The sequence below is a fragment of the Typopeltis vanoorti genome, chromosome 15 (genome assembly GCF_054136105.1).
Source record: "Typopeltis vanoorti isolate ZY-2024b chromosome 15, IOZ_Tvanoo_1.0, whole genome shotgun sequence".
NCBI classification, from domain to species: domain Eukaryota; kingdom Metazoa; phylum Arthropoda; class Arachnida; order Uropygi; family Thelyphonidae; genus Typopeltis; species Typopeltis vanoorti.
Genome location: NC_143563.1, coordinates 65211272 through 65231006, shown reverse-complemented (window position 1 = coordinate 65231006; position 19735 = coordinate 65211272). Strand labels below are relative to the sequence as shown.

At 35.4% G+C, this 19735-nt stretch overlaps 1 protein-coding gene across 7 annotated transcripts in view; it reads left to right on the top strand.

Annotated features, from left to right (window-relative positions):
• LOC150098829 (PHD finger protein 14) overlaps positions 1–19735 on the top strand; it is a 570499-nt gene that overhangs the window by 202900 nt on the left and 347864 nt on the right. For all 7 annotated transcript variants that reach the window (XR_016549471.1, XM_090404762.1, XM_090404761.1 and 4 more), the window contains exon 12: positions 15232–15307. Coding sequence is in view for 6 of the 7 variants with exons in the window: in XM_090404762.1 (XP_090260888.1) it covers positions 15232–15307 (76 nt within the window). In the remaining variant the exon portion in view is untranslated. The remainder of the gene's footprint in view (positions 1–15231; positions 15308–19735) is intronic.

The window sequence follows — 19735 nt, the reverse complement described above, 5'->3', positions numbered from 1 at the left end:
AGAAATATACTGTGAAGCTTGGAATTTTATTCTTCTCGCTCTAGTTACGCTCTTTAATGCTCTTTTTTTTTTTTTTCCTCTCTCTCTCTCTCTCTCTCTCTCTCTAGGTCATATATAGTTCGCCCACCGATTAGAGATCCTTCAACACTTCTGCGCATGTCAGAAAAAGGAGAATCCATTCCGATAATAGGGTAATCAGTCTGTATTGTGGGATGAGTTGTTTATTATTACAGGTTGGAAAATTAACTTCTCTTTTATGATTATTGTAGTTAACTATGTTGCTTGTATAGCAGTTGGAAAATTTTATCTATAAAGCACGTGATTTCATGTGTTGGCGACCAATTCGTACGTCCTTTATTTCTTTCTCCCCTTCAGCATGAATCGACTATTCTTGGCAAGACGCCAAGCAGAGATTGTAATTCATTACAAAACCTGATAAAGATTATACCCTGATCAATAATAGTAGACCTGTTTGCTATCTGATTACAAGATTTTTTTTTTTTTTCATTATCAACAACAGGCTCAAAGTAGGAATGAGATAAGTAATCAAAAGCACACAGGTGTGCTTTTGTATGGAGTTCCAGACCAAGCAGCAGAATTTAATCTGTTTCTGCTGCATAATGTACTCTGCCAAATTAATATGAAAAAGCAGCAAATGGCAGTTGTTGGTTTTTTTCAGTACGCTCAATGGATCTTTCTCAAGCATTTGATAACATCTAGCATCTCTCTCTCTCTTTCACGTCCTCTAGCAAATTAATTAGGCAATAGACTGTTTGTCATTAAAAGAGCCTATAGCAATACAACTATCCACCTCCTCGTCAATGGATTCCTATCAGCCTGGTCAAAATTCAAAAAGGAATCAAGTAATGTTTTGTTCCTAATCCCTTGCTCTTTGCATTGGTTCTTGAACTTTTTTAGCAGTAAATTGATTTATGCAGTGCAAGGGATAATAGTTCCTTCAACTATGAAGGAAAATAAAGTATTATTTTATTTTCCTTTATAGTTGAAGGAAAATAAAATCAAGTATTTGCACATGCAGATGATGTAATAGGCACTTTGAGAGATGAATATTCAGTATACATATTTTTTAGTATTGGAAAAATTTAGCAAAATCAGTGCACTAACTGTCAATGATGACAGTTCAAAAGATTTTGAAGATGGGATCTCAGAAACATTCCTTTTGGATTAACCATAAGAGGGACTTGGGATTCCCTCCTTCACTTGTCTGTACAAGAATTTATACACAAAACATTGAATGGAGCCTTAGAGGTTTAAAAAATTGAGCCATTTTTCTTTTCTTCTAATGCCGTAGTGCTTAAAACCATAATCTTCCTTTCTTGGCTGTACATCACAAATATTTCAGATGTTACAGAAACTGAAGGAAAAAATTAGATAATAAACCTGTGCAATTTTTTTTTTGATATCAGAAAGTTAAAAAAAGAATTTCTTCAGCTATCAAAGAAGCATGGAGATTTTGGGCTTCCTGTATTAAAATTCTGTGCTTTTTAAACAATATACATTCTCAAAGATCTACAAAATATTGCAGATCTTCTATGGTAATGCTTGGGTTTATCATCTCCCACTATTTGGAATAAATGATTACAGTGGCCCAAGAACTGGGACTATTCCTGAATACTACAGCAGTCTGTGTTTAACTCTAAGACTGCTACAGCATTTTAGAATTAACATTCTTTTCATTAAAACAAAATAACCTGTGAACACAAGGAGAAGGCTAAATAAAGTAGCCAGATATTTCAACTGAAAATTGCAGGTCATCATCATCAGTAGCATAAGGCTAGTGGAGTACAAGATGGAACATGAACAATAGATTATTTAAAATAGTAAGAGCTGCATGGTGATATAAATAAGTACCAGTGCTTTATACAGTTGTGCCATTGTATAAAGCACTGGCAAGACCTTGCTCGAACTATTGTGCTCAGATTTGGTCACCTGGATTTCATTGTGATGGACTAAGATCTAGATGGATAAATGCAGTTACAAATGCCTCAAAAGACCAAAACATAAAATCTGACCAGAAATGAATGACTAAAACAATATCAGGACTCAGGAATGTTGGCTAGAGAGAGAGAGAGAGAGGTTGAAGGAAATGTGGATTGCAGAGTTCAGTGAAAGGAAGAAAAGAGGTGATATAATAAAAATGTTTAAGTTAGTGAGGGGATTTTATTGGCCTAATCCCAAGGGGATTATAAAGAGTAGAAGACGAGAGGGATAACAGGTCATCCCTGAAAATTATGTAAACATGTGGTGAAGAAGGGTGTGAGGAGTAGATTTTTTACATGGAGAATTGGGAGTGAATGAAATGCTTACTGGAATATGTTGTTAATGTAGGGAGTGCCAAAGATTTTAAGATTCAGTACAATAATTTAATTTAATGCCTCTTCTGTTAACCATTTGTTAACCAAACGGTTAACAGAAGAAGCATTAGATTAAATTATCGTACTGAATCTTAAAATCTTTACGATAATTTAATCTAATGCTTCTTCTGTTAGCCATTTGGTTAACAAATGGTTAACAGAAGAGGCATTAAATTAAATTATTGTACTGAATCTTAAAATCTTTGGCACTCCCTACATTAACAACACATTCCAGTAATGCATTTCATTCACTCCCAATTCTCCATGTAAAAAATCTACTCCTCACACCCTTCTTCACCACATGTTTACATAATTTTCAGGGATGACCTCTTATCCCTCTCGTCTTCTACTCTTTATGATCCCCTTGGGATTAAGCCAATAAAATCCCCTCACTAACTTAAACATTTTTATCATATCACCTCTTTTCTTCCTTTCACTGAACTCTGCAATCCACATTCCTTCAACCTCTCTCTCTCTCTCTAGCCAACATTCCAGAGTCCTGATATTGTTTTAGTCATTCATTTCTGGCAGATTTTATGTTTTGGTCTTTTGAGGCATTTGTAACCATTTATCCATCTAGATCTTAGTCCATCACAATGAAATCCAGGTGACCAAATCTGAGCACAATAGTTCGAGCAAGGTCTTGCCAGTGCTTTATACAATGGCACAACTACCTCCTTATTTCTACATTCAGTGCACTTCTTATCATAGTGGCACTATGATGTACAGTCTTTGTAACACTTGCAATATGCTCTCTAAGCTTCTGTCTACTGTTAACCATCGCTCTTAAATCTTGAATCTCATCTACTTCCTGCACTAGAATGCCATCAATATAGTACACAGCCTTATATTTCTGCACTCCAAAATGTAACACCTTGCACTTATTAATGTTAAAAACTACAACCCCACTACTTTGTCCAAGTCAAATCTTCCTGAAGAGAATTAATACCAGTGGTGCTACTTATAATTCTCTCTAACTTTGCATCATCACTAAACAGCTGAAGATATTCAGTCAGTCTACATAATATATCATTTATAAACAATTTAAACAACAAAGGCCAAGAACAAAATCCATTGGGGCACACTACTGGTTTCCCTCCTTTTTTTAAACAATGCTCCATCATACACAACCTCTGATATCTGGTATCAGAACTAATATCATTTTGGGAGTCAATCAATCCATCTAACAAATAAACTATTCTGATCCTCTGCAGTTTGTATGCCAACTTATCATGTGGTAGTCTATCATATGCTTTTGCAAAGTCCAAGAATATTACTGTATATGATTCTCCCTTATCTAACACACTTGTCACCTTTTCATAAAATGCAGATAAATTGCTAATTCATGCTGACCATCATAAAGAATGCTATGTCTATCCAGCCAATCTTGTATTCTATTTCTAACCAACCTTTCCAACACCTTGACTACAACTGCAGTTATACAGACTGGTCAGTTTATAATTGGACACTTCTGTCCTAGAATCCTGCTTGTGGAGTGGTACTATTTTGCTTCTATGCACTCCTTAGGAACCTTATCCACTGCAAAACTTTCATTAAATAACCAGGTCAAGGACATAACTAACTTTTGCTCATTCCTTAAAAATATGTGGTGATATGTCATCCATTCCCACAGTCTTATTAACATCTAATCCAATCAACACCTGATACACTTCAGATCCTTTCACTTCCAATCCTCCTAACACTCATCTCCCTTCTATAAGTTGCACAGCATCATTTACACTAGTATGATATATGCTGACAAAGTGGTCATGCAATAATTCCACTATATCCTTCGCAACACTTACTCTACTGCCATGACTATCTACCAGTGTCAACTTGCTATAATTATTCTTTCTCCTGTTAACTCCAGGCCAAAGCTAATTCTCGGGAACTTACACTATGTGGAAAAAGTTCCCTGGAATTAACTTTGGCCTGACTAGCCAATCTTCTCTCGTACTGCACTTTTTCTTTCTTTACTGTGCTCGTCACCTTGCCTGCAATTTATACACTTCATGAATCTAATCACCACCAAATGTCTTATACCTTCTTCATAACCTTTTCAAACATAGCTTGCTTGGTTTCACTTGTTCATCCATTTCACTCCTCTATTTACTTGCCTAACCCTTGAAATACAGTTATACATTGCTTGTGTCAGAATTTGCATTATGAATTTCCATGCACTGTCAACATCTTTTTTTTCTGCACAGCTCATCTACCCAATGTATTAATGCTAGTTGACTACAAAACTTCCCATAATCACTGACTTTAATTCTACATGTATCCTTTTTTGGCAGTAACCTTTCTTGTTTCACCACTTCCCATACAAGTACCTCATGATCACTCTCACCAATTGGTAGCAGTGTTAATACCTCATTAACAACTATATCTTGTGAAGTTATCACCAAATCCAAAACACTAAAGCCTCTAGTTGCTTTGGTCACATGCTATTTAAGAAATTTATCCCTTAGAAATTCAACAGACTCTTCCTGTTCTCAAACACTATCTCCTCCTACTATTCGATATTCCTGAATTAAAGTCTCCCATCAGGATTACCTTCTTTTTACATGCCTAACTGATTTGCCTAAACATTTCACAGTAAGTATTCTCTACATTCCCTGGCCAGATATACTAGCTTGTTAATTTCGATTTCATACCCCACAGATTCAAAATCTGCACATGTACTATCAACTTCCACACTTTGTAGACACAATTCTTCTGCAATCATTAACAGTAACAGAGGAGGTGGAGTACTTCTGCAAGTACTCCACCTCCTCTTTTCACTTTGCATTCCTTCCAGAAAATTGTATATCCTTCCATTTTTATACCCAACATCACATCATTCTCAGTCAACCACGTTTCACTGATTATCTTTGGACATACTGACTCAATCAATGCAACAAACTCAGCTCTTTTATTACAAATACTTCTCACGTTTGTATACAAACATAATCCCTATGTTATTGAGACAATTCTACCTGCACCAACATTCTCTACTGTAGTGCTTTTCTACACCTCTCTCTTCAATCAGAACACTCGTTTCTCTGATCCTGATTGCCATGTATACCTGTCTCATCCTCACCTTTATGTATTCCGTCACCTTGCCCTACCTCAACTACATCATCAATCTCATATCCATCTGTTGTACAATCTGTTTGGCTGTGTTATTCTATTTCACAAGTCCCCTTTGATCATTAGCTTCATTAACTTCTTGATTTTGTGCCTTCTCAGAAAACAATAACCTTTCTAAATGCCCTACACCAAATCCATTCAAATGCAATCCATCAACTTTAAACCATTCCAACTTTCTTCCAAATTCACTCTAAAGATTCACACACTGAATCCCCTTTACCTCATATAACCCTACCATCATACTATTCATTATCTCTTGACTCCTTCTCAATTCACTATTGTCATATGTGGGCAACGCACTAACAACTTTTCCAACAACACTGTTATCTTTTACCTACAACAATTTCCTCAAGTCTTTATCAACGTTCTTTTTTTCACCAACTAAGTCATTCATGCCCACTTCTACCACTAATTATGATGCTGACTCTTTCCTTCTTTGCAAAGTATTCGTGTTTTGTTTCAATGTTTCACCTGGAAAGCATGTTTTCTGTACTTGTAGTCATCACACCTCTAATGATCGAGTTCCCATACAATGTTATATGATTATCCTTTGTCCATTTTTTTGTAATATTAACTTTATTCTTTTCATTTCCATCTGCCAATCTTTCCTTTAGATGTTTAATCCCATCTTCCAGTTGCTTCATTCACTTTTCATTTTGACCAACTCTTTCTTAAGCTCTTCTACTATGGTCCGGATGTTAGCTCCCATTTCAAAACTCTAACCTATCAGTACACTTGTCACACACATTAATACTTTCATGCTTTTCATTCACTCTAACAGTCCACAAATCTTTCACACTTTTTAGCACATATATGAAGCAATTCTCACAACACATCTACTGAGAAAAATTCTGGCCAGAACTCTGTCTTCATGCCTAAACTTTCCTTGCCACACCCCCTCCATGTGGGGCACCTGTTCATGGTGGAGAGGACCTCCCAGTGATGGTACTGGCCTTTTTCATTTTTCCTCTTTTTCTTTGCTTTTCTTCCGTGCGGCGTGACCCGTGGACATCCGGAAAGGGGGATCCTGGTAGTCTTGCACTGCTTTGGCAAGACGGGTGGTCCTGGATGGCCCAGCCAGGATCAATCGGCTAGTGGGCTTGCCTGCAAGGGTCAACGGTGTTGTAGTAAGTCTCACCCCATGGTCCTAGGGGTAGGGATTCTAGACCTGCTGCAGTGCCGGTATGGCATCCAGGGTAGCCCTTTCGTTCCACTCCTGAGTGCAGTCTTTGCTTGCCGGGCAGTGGGCATCCATGTGTGGCTCCATGGTGGGTGGGGAGCTCTGACACCGAATTAAAAATTCCTTAAATATGAATTCTTCATCCTCAAATGTTTCAGTTACCCCTAACAAAGTCCCAACCAAGTACCGATAATATAGACACAGCATATGGAAACAGAAGTAAGAAACAAAAGATATCAGATACTAACATAAATGTACCAACCTTTTTAATCATTCATGCAACAGGTGAAAAACCAATTGGGAAAATGTCACCCTTCTTTATCCAAAAAGGTTTAGAAGGACTGGCAGGACCTCCCAAAACTGTCAAGAAATTGCGTTCTGGTGATATCCTCGTGGAAACAATGTGCAAACAACATTCCGAGAAACTACTGAGAGCAATGACTGGGTGGAATACAAATTGCAGTAACACCTCACGGAACACTCAATTCCATTAGAGGAGTGATATCAGAATGGGATCTCCTTGATGTTCCTGATGAGGAGATATGTTCAGAGCTTAAAGATCAAGGAGTGACAGGTGTGAGGCGCATCCTGATACGCAGGGATGGTCGCCTGGTCTCAACCAAGAACATCATCCTTATTTTTGATACGCCTAGGCCTCCGACATCTGTAAAAGCAGGATATCTCAGCTGTCCTGTTAGAATATACATCTCTAACCTGCTGAGATGCTTTAAATGTCAAAGATATGGACATGCCCAAACTACCTGTTGTGTTTCTACTACCTGTGCCCGATGTGGTAGTAAAGAACATGAAAATAAATCTTGCTGTGAAAAAACTAAATGTGTCAACTGTCAGGGAGATCATCCAGCATACTCTTGTGCATGTCAGAAATGGAAAGATGAAAAAGAGATACAAAAAATAAAAACGGAACAAAACATAACATATCAGGATGCAAAAAGAAAGCTAGCCATCATTACACCTGTTCTACGATCCTCTTGTGCTGAAAAAGTAACAATTAAAAAAGTGCCAACAGCAACTCAAACATGTATGTCTATTCAACATTTGATAATTTCACCATATCTGAACTTTACGATCGCAAGTGCTTCTCTGTTGAGTGCTAATCACAAGACCTATGGCCTTACTCCAGAGACAACTTCAGAAATGGTCCCAGTCAATAAAAACTCATCTGTCAAAAAAATTATGGTGGAGATTTCACTCAAAGATAAACCACCAGACACTCGCACAGAAAAAATGGATACCTCGATACCCACTAAAAGCAAACTAAGTATACCAACTGACCCTAACACATTTGATGTTTTGAACACTCTACCAGAGGAAGAGATGGACACTGGCCGTCCATACTTCCCTAAAACAGTGGATAAATATAAATCTGACAAAGGTAAGCCCTCAACCTCTCGAAAACCAGACAAGTCAATAAAATCAAAACAATAGGAAAATTTTTACAATGAAATTGTCGTGGGATTCGCCAGAATATTGACGATATCAAAATGTTGTTGCAGAAACACAAACCTTTCTGTTTCTGTCTACAGGAAACTTACTTAAGACCCAATGAGGACTGTACCTTTAGGAATTTCACTATTGTACATAAGGATAGAACTGGAGATGTTCCTGCTCATGAAGGAGTAGCTATCCTAGTGGGCAGTCCTTTCCATCAGGTCCAACTTAATACTTCTCTGGAAGCGGTAGCAATTTGCTTCTCTGGGATTCCTTATTACAGTATGTTCAATTTATTTACCACCAAATGCTGACTTAAATGAAATTGATCTTGATAACCTTATCTCGCAACTGCTTGAACCCATACTTTTGATGGGTGACTTTAACAGTCACAACACCCTATGGGGTAGTACCAACACTAATAGACGAGGTCGAATCGTTGAAAAAATTCTTGATAATAATAAACTCAATACTTTCTTCCATATGCCTACCCACTCATATTCTGCAATTGATCTTACAATCTGTTCCCCTTCCATTCTTCTGCTGCTCATGTGGGACGTTGAAGAGAACATATATGGAAGTGATCACTTTCCTGTTCTTTGTACAATGTTTTCACAGGAACCATATTCACCCACATGGATACTTATATGGAAAATGGACCAGGCTGACTGGAACACTTTCTCTCATCTTGCAAAATTTAATGATGATGCCATTAGTCAAACACCTATCAATGAAGCTGTAAAATATATAACAGAATGCATTGTCCAGGCAGCAACAACCTCCATCCCAAAACATCATCTCGATTTCCAGTCTATCCAAAGCCTTGGTGGAACCCAGAATGTCAGGCAGCCAAAAAAGATCAACACAGAGCATGGAGCATATTTCGTAGATACCCCACCACATCAAATTGAATAACTTTCAAGCGTGCTCGAGCCAAAGCATGTTTTGTAAGACGTCAGAGTCAAAAATAATCATGGATCCAATTTACTACATCAATTAATCAAATGACCAGTCCAAAAATTGTATGGGATAAAATCCGGAAAATGAAAGGCAGATATAGTACACATTGTTTTCCCACCTTAGACTATAATGCGAGTGTTCTTGCTGATCCCAAAGCTATTGCAGATACTTTGGGAGAAACTTTTGCTAAAATCTCAGCAACAGCTTCATTTTCTCCGGAATTTTTAATACTGAAAGAACAGCAAGAGAAACAAAGACTTAATTTTTCTACCTACATTCTTCAGCCATATAATGAGCCATTTGTCAAGGAGGAACTAAAAAGAGCTCTCCTACAATCTGACCCTAGTGCAGTAGGACCTGATGACATCCATTATGAAATGATAAAACATCTACCATCATCTTCTATGGATCTTCTTCTCTTATTATACAATAGAATACATGCAGAGGATGAGCTTCCAAATTCTTGGCATAAGTCAATTGTCATTGCTATCCCAAAACCAGGAAAAGATCCAACACAAGCAAATAATTATCAACCCATTGCTCTGACCAGCTGGCTTTGTAAGATACTAGAGAAAATTGTGCCATACTTCTCTGGTATTTAGAAAGCAACAATACACAATGTGGTTTCCATAGACATCGATTAACTTTAGACCATTTAGTTCGGTTAGAAACTTCTATAAGAGATGCATTTCTGAAGCGAGAACATCTTGTCTCGTTTTTTTTGACATGGAAAAAGCATATGATACAACCTGGAGATATGGCATATTAAAAGACCTCTATAACCTAGGTCTCAAAGGACACCTCCCTATATTTATTAAAAACTTTCTGTCCAGGCGAACTTTCCAAGTCAGAGTGGGAAGTACGCTATCTCGACCATATCTTCAAGAACAAGGTGTTCCCCAAGGCTCTGTCTTAAGTGTAACCCTTTTTGCTATTAAAATCAACTCAATCATTGAACAGCTTCCTTCCACTGTAGACAATGCTCTATATGTTGATGACTTCACAATTTACTGTCACTCACATAACATGAGGGTAATTGAAAGACAACTTCAGCAAGCAATTGATCATGTCTCTCTGTGGGCTCTTAATAATGGGTTTAGGTTTTTGACAGAAAAAAGTGTCTGTGTATACTTCTGTCGAAAACGCACTCATCACCCAGATCCTGAACTAAGAATGGGACCTACTGTTATTCCAGTAACTACAGAAACCAAGTTCTTGGGACTCATTTTTGACCGAAAACTCGCATTTCCAGCACACATTCGTCAACTAAGAGAAAAGTGCAAAAGAACTTTGAACCTCCTTCTCACTCTATCCTCTACTGGGTGGGGTGCTGATCGAGCTTCATTGCTCCATCTTTATTGTGCACGTAAACTTTCAAAGCTGGATTATGGGTCCCAAGTCTATGGTTCGGCAAGATAGAGTAACCTACGATGATTGGATTTCGTACATCATCAGGGTATACGGATAGCTACTGGTGCCTTTAGCACCTCACCCACTCCAAGTCTATGTAGAAGAAAATGAACTGGCTCTATCACTTCGACGGAAACAGTTGTCTCTTAATTACGCCCTAAAAATAAAATCTCTCCCCGATCACCCTACATGGAATAGTATCTTCTTTCTGCATTGGGAAGCTCAATATCACACACATCAAACTGCTATACATCCTTTTGGTATGCGTATTAAAGAAACTGTGCAAGCTGTTAGTATAAATGTTGACAACATTAGCTACACTAAACATAACAACATTCCTCCACGGCAGGTTTGCACACCATCCTGCAACCTCTCACTTTGTCAGCTACAGAAATTTTATACCCCATTATCCATTTACCTACAATTGTTTAATGCACACAAAACAGCACATGCTGATTTCTTACCCATCTATACCGATTGTTCAAGAACTAACACCTCTGTTGGCTGTGCTGCTGTGTTTCCTGACATTATTATCTCAAATCAGATCCCACCAGACTGCAGTAATTATACAGCAGAGTTACATGCCATTCAGTTTGCATTTGTGCTTATAAAAGAAAACTGCTACCAAAAATGTATAATTTATACAGACTCATTGAGCTCTTTACATGCTATCTCCTCTCCTATGTATAATCCTCATCCAGTACTTTATGAAGTGCTACCTACTTCACAAAATGAAAACCCTTAATTTCGATGTTCAGTTCTGCTGGATTCCCAACCACATCGGAATCAAAGGAAATGAGGCTGCAGCTGCTAAATCAGCCCATACCTTCTCCACATACTATTTGACAGTTCCATATACAGACTACAGACAACTTATAAGATCAAAGCTAATTGCTCAGTGGGAGTTAACATGGCAAGAAACATTAACAAACAAATTATATAACATTAAACCTGAAATTAAACACTGGCATTCTAGTCAACATACAAAGAGAAGGGAGGAGGTTTTCCTTGCTAGGCTCCGCATAAGTCCAGTCACATTACGCATTCTCATTTACCGAGAGCTGATGACCTTCCCATATGTGAAAAATGCAACACACATCTCACTATTCATCATATTCTGGTAGATTGTCAAAAATTTACACGAGAGAGGGAATGAAATTTTCACCTATCTAACCAAGTCATATACACTCAGGGAAATGCTAGTGGACTCAGGCAAATTACACGATGTTTTTAATTTTTTCGAAAGAATTAATTTGTACAAACACATTTGACCATAAATTTGTTTATATGTAAATACTTTTTTTTTTGCTTAACTTAACTTTTATAGATATATATTATTCATTAGGTTAAATCTGACCAATTATGTATTACCATGGGCCTTGATTTTGTATATTTGTATCACCCCTGTAATTTTGTTAATATGTAAATACCATAATGCTAAACTTAAATTTTATGCATCAATGCTGTATAATAATTCCTTTCTGACTCTTTAAGTATTAGTATAATAATGTTTGTTGTAATCTTACTAGATGTAGACACTGCTTTCCTTGACTCGTTTTGTATATACATATGTTAACCTATAGTTATCTATTTATGTACTGCTGAAAACTCTGCAGTAATTTTGTTTATATGTAGATACTGCATCACTTAACACATATTTTGTGTATGCATCTTATTTACTACTTTATTTTTCGAATAATCATGTAGTGCTGTAGGACATCTTACCTATTTGTGTACTTTCTAGTAATTCTGTTTATATGTATTCTAAATTCTGTTTCTACTGCATTGCTAAATTTAATTTTCATCCATGCATATTGTATAATAATCCCTTTTTGCATATTTTTGTACTGCTATAAAAGGCATCTATTATAATTTTACATATATGTAGATACTGTATTCCTTGGCTTAGTGTTTCATATATTATGTATTAACTTATATTGTTAACTATTTTTGCACTACTGTAATTACTTCTGGTCTTGTATGTTGCCTGCAGCAGTTCTGTTTACCTAGAGATGCTGCTTTGTGAAACTAGATTCTTGTACAGACATATTGTTTTTAAATTTTCTGTAAATGCTAATGTTGTAACCTTTAGTACAGCACAGTATGACCTTTGTAGTTTTTGTGCCAAATAAACTATAAACCAACCAACCAACCAACCTTTGCCACACACACACACACACACACACACACGTGTTTCTGCTTTCTGAAAATGGCGTAAGCCATTTTCAAAAATCAAAAACAATAGGAAAAACAAGTAGCACAACACAAATAAACAAACAAAATTCCAACAACACTGCTGAAGGACATTCTATCCAGCACAAAAAAAAAAAAAAAAAAAAATACAAAGCACAATTTTATGAAAAAAGCCACTCTATACACTATTGAAAAACACTTTTCTGCACAGCTAAAAAAACACTGCTACATTTGCTTGCAACACTAGCAAGTGAAATGTTTGAACTTGTGCCAGCACTGATTATCCTTTGACTATTTTTTTTGTAATATTATGGAGTAAGCATATTTCAGACCAATGGATATTGTGGTCGGTATCAATTCCATATTGTGCTAAGCCAGATTTCATGGATTTCTTATTAACAGCATAGGATTGGTGTTCTTATAATCTTTTCTCTGTAGAACGTTTAGTTTGTATTAGGTAGAAAAGATAATGGTCACAAGAAACTTGGTAGATACTAGGAAAAGAAAGAAGAGATTTTTGTCCTCAGGATATATGAACCAAGAGGAATAAATGTAGCCATTAGATTGTATTTTTAAGGATTCTTGAGATTGGTTCAGAGATGTGCCAGAAATGTATGGGATCTGAACTCTCTGTATCGTTTGAGATAAGGCTAGTGGAGTACAAGATAGAATGCAAACAATGGATTATTTAAAATAGCATGAGCCCATCTGATTGTATAAACAAAATGAGTGGTTAACAGAAGAAATAGTCCATTTTTGAGATATTCCATTCTGAGAAGCCATTCAGTTCAATGTGAAAGAGTTTTTATGATACCAGGTTTTTTTGAGAAGGATAGTGAGGTGATTGCTGTTTCTAGTGATGTAGTGTCCAGTGATGGTAAGTTTGCGATATACAGAGTTCACCTGGAAGAATGGGAGACCAAAAAATAAACAATGTGTCCAGGTATATAAATTTTATCCCCAGGTATTTACAAAAATATTTATTTATTTATTTAGCATATGATGATATAATGTCTGTGAGGCTCCTTTTACGGGGAAGTACGACACCATCTCAATTCCCCAAATTTTATCTGGGCTCAGAAATGGCATAGCTGACAAATCAGACCTATGGCTGGATCTTAACTATTCCTGACTCTAATCCGTATGTGTTCAGGGCCGGTTTGCCTGCTTATGGGAGGAAAACCCAAGAAAAACTGGGGAGAAAAATCCTGCTGTCCATGCCCAAGACCGGCTAACTTGGGATGTACTTGTAATTTTCAGGTTGAAATACCTGACTGTTAAAGTTTAATACTTTATTCATCCTTATCCATGTGTTAGATTTTCTTATATTTATGGCACAAAAATAAACAATCTACATCTGGGGATTTAGATTATTTATTTTTGTTAGACTAGAAAGACAACAAAAAAGTATAAACATTTGTTTAAAAATAGTGCCTTGCTCCATTGGCTATACCTGAATCAGAATGACTGCCTTTCCTTACCAAAGACATGGGAAAGTCTTATTCTAATCATACATCATTAATAATTTTTTAATTATTTTTGTATTTAATTTTTACTTAGTCCAGAAACTCTGCTCTAGAAAGACCAAACATGGAACATTTTCATGCCACTTCAGGCTTTTATTAAATCGGCCAGTAGTCACCAGGCATTGAATTCATCTCCTACCTAAAGACAATCACACACATCTATGCCCACAGTAGGACTTGAACCTGGAGAGTGGATATGCTAACTGCTCAACCAACCAGGCTGTCTGAAAAAAAAAATCAGTTATTATTCTTTCTATTAATCACAGCAGAACTTGGTATAAGGGATTTTCTAATGTTTTCTGCCATGCACTTCCACAGTTGGATTGAGTTTGATTCTCATTGTGATAAGAGAATCTTTATGTGTTTTTTTTTTTTTTTTTTTTTTTTTTTTCAGTTGAAAGTAAGCCAATCTCATATGGAAATAGCAGGGTTTTTCATTCTTCAGTGCATACAGACAAATTGGCCAGAGAACACATTCAATTTATAGACAAAAAAATGCTATTAGTGGACAGTAGATGGCATAGCATTTAGATGGTAGAAGCATAGCATGGGCCCAGTGACGTTATGTGTAGATGATGGTTAGTAGTGTAATGTGGACCTAGTGGCATTGTGTGTAAATGGAGGATTAAGGAGTATAAATGGTGAGTACCCTCCTGTGGTGATTCCTTGGAGATGTCATATACTATTACTACTACTAATAATAATAATACTAACATGAAATGCATTTGTCAATATGTGTTCATAGGCAAAGCATAAGTTATTCCTGACTTGCATAAAAATTAGGTTATGTAAAGACTTTCAGATGACTTACAAATCAGGCAATTACTTTGTATTTACTTTATAAAGCCAATTTGTGAGGTGCAAACCACAGGTTCAGAAATATAAATATAAAATATTGATAATTTTTATGTTACTATTTCTTAAATATGCATTCGTATTTGTTATAATGGTCAGTGTCTGTTGCATCATGCATATTTAAACTAGATTTGGTTAATTTTTTTTTTAGGCTCGTATTGAGAGGAAGCTGGCATGGCATCGAGAGAAATATTTATCTAACAAAGCTCAAAGACCACAACCATGGGGTAAGTAAAGTTTAAATATTAAATTTCATTCTAGCATATTAGAGTTGTAAGCATTTTTTTTAAAATTTTCTTTTAGAATGCTCCAATTATTGATTTATATGAAATCGCATTCAATGGATATAAATATTTTATTAACTATCATACTGGCCTTGACATGTTTGCATGTTAGTAAATATGTGAACCTGAAGCATCTGTTGGAATTGAAATAACATTTTGATACTATTGAAATAACATGTGTACAAAGCATAAAGAGTATCATTATTTGATATATGTCATCCTTATGACCATTTGAGTGGTTAAAAGTATATATATATATATATATAAAATAGCTTGAGTACAATATTGCTGATGAAGATAGTTACAAAGGATGTGCATATGTGGTTGGTTTATTAGTTGTATATGTTATGCTAAAGCAAAGACTATGAGTTGAGTGAATTATATCTGTAAATTGCACTTGATATGGCATAAAGGGAAAACCCATTTCAACCCACTTAACTCACCTTTAGTTATAAATTCTCATAAATAATTTTGCCACACTACAGCAGTAATTGAAATAAAGTTTTTGCATGCGTTTCATCTAGTATTAAAAGAAAAAAAGAAAATAGAACAAATACAGAGGTCACCAAACTAGTAAAGTACCACTGTACGCTGCTTAACTTGAATCCTTTTATTTGTGTAACTTAGGTGCTATGCTGAACTTTGTTCTTATTTAGATTTACTTTAACATGAACATTCTTCTGATGAGGAAGTCTTAATTATACTTAATTATATGTTCTTGCTATATAAAATAAATCAACCATCCAATAAATGTGCATTCTGGCCAGTACATTCTAGAATATCATTGTCATGATATTCCAGATATGTACCTTAGATTGGTGTACAGAACAGACATGATAATAGTACCAGCCAAAATGATGGTATATCATGATGACATCTTTATTATTTATAAATTTATGTACAAAAGTTTTTTCACAAAAACTCACACATAGAAGCAATATCATAAAATGAATACAAACTACTGTTAGTGTCTTAATTCTTAAATCGTAAATATGCCCAATAAAGTTACTATTAAATATTCTTTACTACTTCCCTGTTATTTTAAAAGCATGAACTCTTTATTATAATAATAATAAAACAACTAAACTGGTATCATGAAGCAAACAGCGAAATTGATGACAGCATAGGTTCCTTTGTGAAAGTATCGCAAATAGAATAAATCAGGAGGTAGTGGAGCTGCTGCATTGCTTACTAATCTACTAACAATGTACAGTTTCTTTGCTATCACTCCACAGAGTAAAAACATTCTTCTTCTTCAAGCAAAATGTTATTCATAAAGGCACCAATAATAGCAATCAGATACAGTATTTGAAGGGAGTAACACAAATTCTTTGTTAGTTATTGCTAGCACAACTCTTTTAACTAGCTTTAGTTTGAATTAACATTCAGATTAAATGTCATTTAATTATACTGAATATTATCATCTATTAGAGTACTAGATATTATTGAGATTCAATAGAAAACAGTATTGGTAGTATTAAGATAAATAGGCTTAATTAAATCCATTAACACTCACACACAACAACAACAAAACAGGAAGTCTTATGGATTATGTTATTGTTGATAGTCAGCCTTCAGATTTATTCAAGAAACAATGGTATGCAAAGGATTTGAAACAGGAAACAACCATTGTCTAATTGTTAAGCAGGATAAAAATAAGTATCCCATTGAAATGAAATTATGTGCTACCATTTTGAGAGAAATCAAAGCTCTCTCATATGACTGTAGAATCAGATTTTAAATATTAGTATATACTTGATTCTATAATTGATTAGGCATAGGTAAAACAGTTGTGAAACAAAAACCAAACCATAGAGACTAGATAGTAGAGTAGCAAAAATCTGAAGAAAATGTGGATTGACTCAGCCAGGGAATTGCCAATTTGTATGGCAAATTTGATATGAAAATCAACAATAAAGAGAGTAAAACTATGAAAATTGGTAGAGAAACAGTCAGCTGTATTCTCATCTCACATAAGATCAGTATAGTTATCTGTCAACATTCCAATATTATCAGAGCTTATATTTCTGTCTTGTAAGGCACTTATTACTGTATCAATCCACTTACATCTTGGTTTTCCTCTGGGTCTTTTTCCTTCCATCCTAGCAAAGAACACTTGCTTTGCTAATCTTTCTGTCCCATTCTGTTTAAGTGGCCATACCACCTGAGATTAGCTCTGCTAACACATTCCCAAATGCTAACAACATCAAGTTCTTTCCTAATATCATCATTTTTAATATGATACTGCTACAGATGCCATGTGTTCAGTCCCATAATCTTTCTCAGGACTCTCATACCTGTGTACAGTCTTTGATCAAGATTTTTATTTCTAACCCAGCTCTCAGATCTGTAAGTTAAAATTGGTTTGAACACCATCTTATATACAGCTAGTTTTCTGATTTGGTTAATTTCTCTCTTATTTCCATATAAATTTATTCAGTTGATTTTCTACCATACCAGCTTCGCTAATTTTGCTGTCTATTTCCATATTTATTTTACCGTCTTCATTAAAAATTCTGCCTAAATAGCTGAAATGATTTACTTGTCTTTAGATTCTCTATTAAAGATGCAGTTGATGTTTTCAATATTTCTGCCTATTTTCATTGTCTTCATCTTTTTGATGCTGATTTTCATACCAAATCTATTACAGCAGCTATTCAATTTAATTAGGAAATTCTGTATACTTGTCCTGGATTTACTTAGAAGTATAACATTGTCTGCATAAAGAGCTGAGAGTGGAGATAATGTATACCCTTGTCAAAACTTCCTATACCCTGTTCATTTCTAATTGCTGGCTTAAAACTCAAATTTACACCATATAACTGAATTATTTGAGCAACTTTCCTCTTGGCACCTTGCCATATGCCTTTTCTAAATCTACAAAACTTAAATTCAGATCCTTGTTATATTCCCATGATTTCTCAACTATTTCTCTTAAAGTGAAGTTGAGAAATAGTTCTCTGATCCTGATAATGTCTGTAATGTCTGTTTGGTCTGAATCTAGCTTGTTCCTCTCTGAACTTCTCCTCCACACTTTGTCTTAGCCATTTCTCAAGTATGCTTGCATAAATCTTACCAGGAACACTCAGTAGGGAAATACCTCTGTAATTCTCACATTCAGTTTTATTTCCCTTTTTGTATATATATATGAGCACCATAAGTGCTCTACTCTAATCATCTGGAATTTGACCTTCTGAATTATGCACTGTAGCCACAGTAAAACTTTTACACCTCCATATTTGAGCATATCTAGTCGTATATCATCTATTCCAGCTGCCTTTCCACATTTCAGGTTTTTGATAGCTTTTTCTTCTTCTTCAAGTACTGATATGTATTCCTGTTAAATATTTTCTACCAGTTAAATGAAACAAGCAGTGACATACTGGCAATATTTCAAAGTAATTACTCCAGACATCTAGAATATATTTGTCTTCAGTTTTTTATGTGACCTTTATCATCTCCGCTCTCTTTTATGGTACTCTTTCCTCCATTTCTGAGCTTTTTTGATAGCCTCTGCCAGCCTGGTTGGCTGAGTGGTTAACAATCTGCTCTCTAGTCAAAACACATGTGGTGAGGTCAGAAAATCTTACCACATGTCTCTCGGGCTGAATCAATCAATGCTTTCTTCAGTGTTTGTCACTTAATCTTCCAAGGTTTAGTTCTTGTTTTAAACTCTTTCATTTTTTAGTCTACAGTTCAACTCTGAAAGCTGCTCAACTTTGATTCATTTTAAAATTTTCTTGCACACTGTTCTTTTCATGAAATTAAATTTAATCTTGCTTAAAACTAAATAGTTATCACTTCCTATTTCAAATCCTGTGCATACTCTTGTGTCCTGAACAAGTGGGAAAATATCACTATCAACAGTAACATGAGTTAAAAAAACAACAACAGTGGAAAAGTTAGTTGAATTAATTTATATGGAATAAGAGAAATCATCCAAAAGAACAAAATAGTAATATACAGCAGTGTATATTACTGGATTGTTATGCATATGGATTGTTGATAAGGGTTAGCAATAAAACTTTTGATCAAAGATTAGATGCAGAGATGAGAGTTTGAGGAAAATTACAGAAGCAAATAGATGGCATCAGTACAGAATATTAAAAAGGAAGGTATTAGGAAGGAACTAACAACTTGGTTTTAATATTTAAGGATGTGTAAGCAGCTGTTTAATGTGATCATAAAAAGGAAATGAAAGATCAATAGAAGAATTTGTTAAATCAAGATTGCCAGAAAAAAGATCCTTGAGAGAGGGTGAACTTACTCACTAAATTTACTGTAACCTAATTCATTGTTTTTGCCAAGAGTTTGTTTATAATTTTGAATGACACATGTGACTTCAATAACAGAGAGTGAATGTACATACAG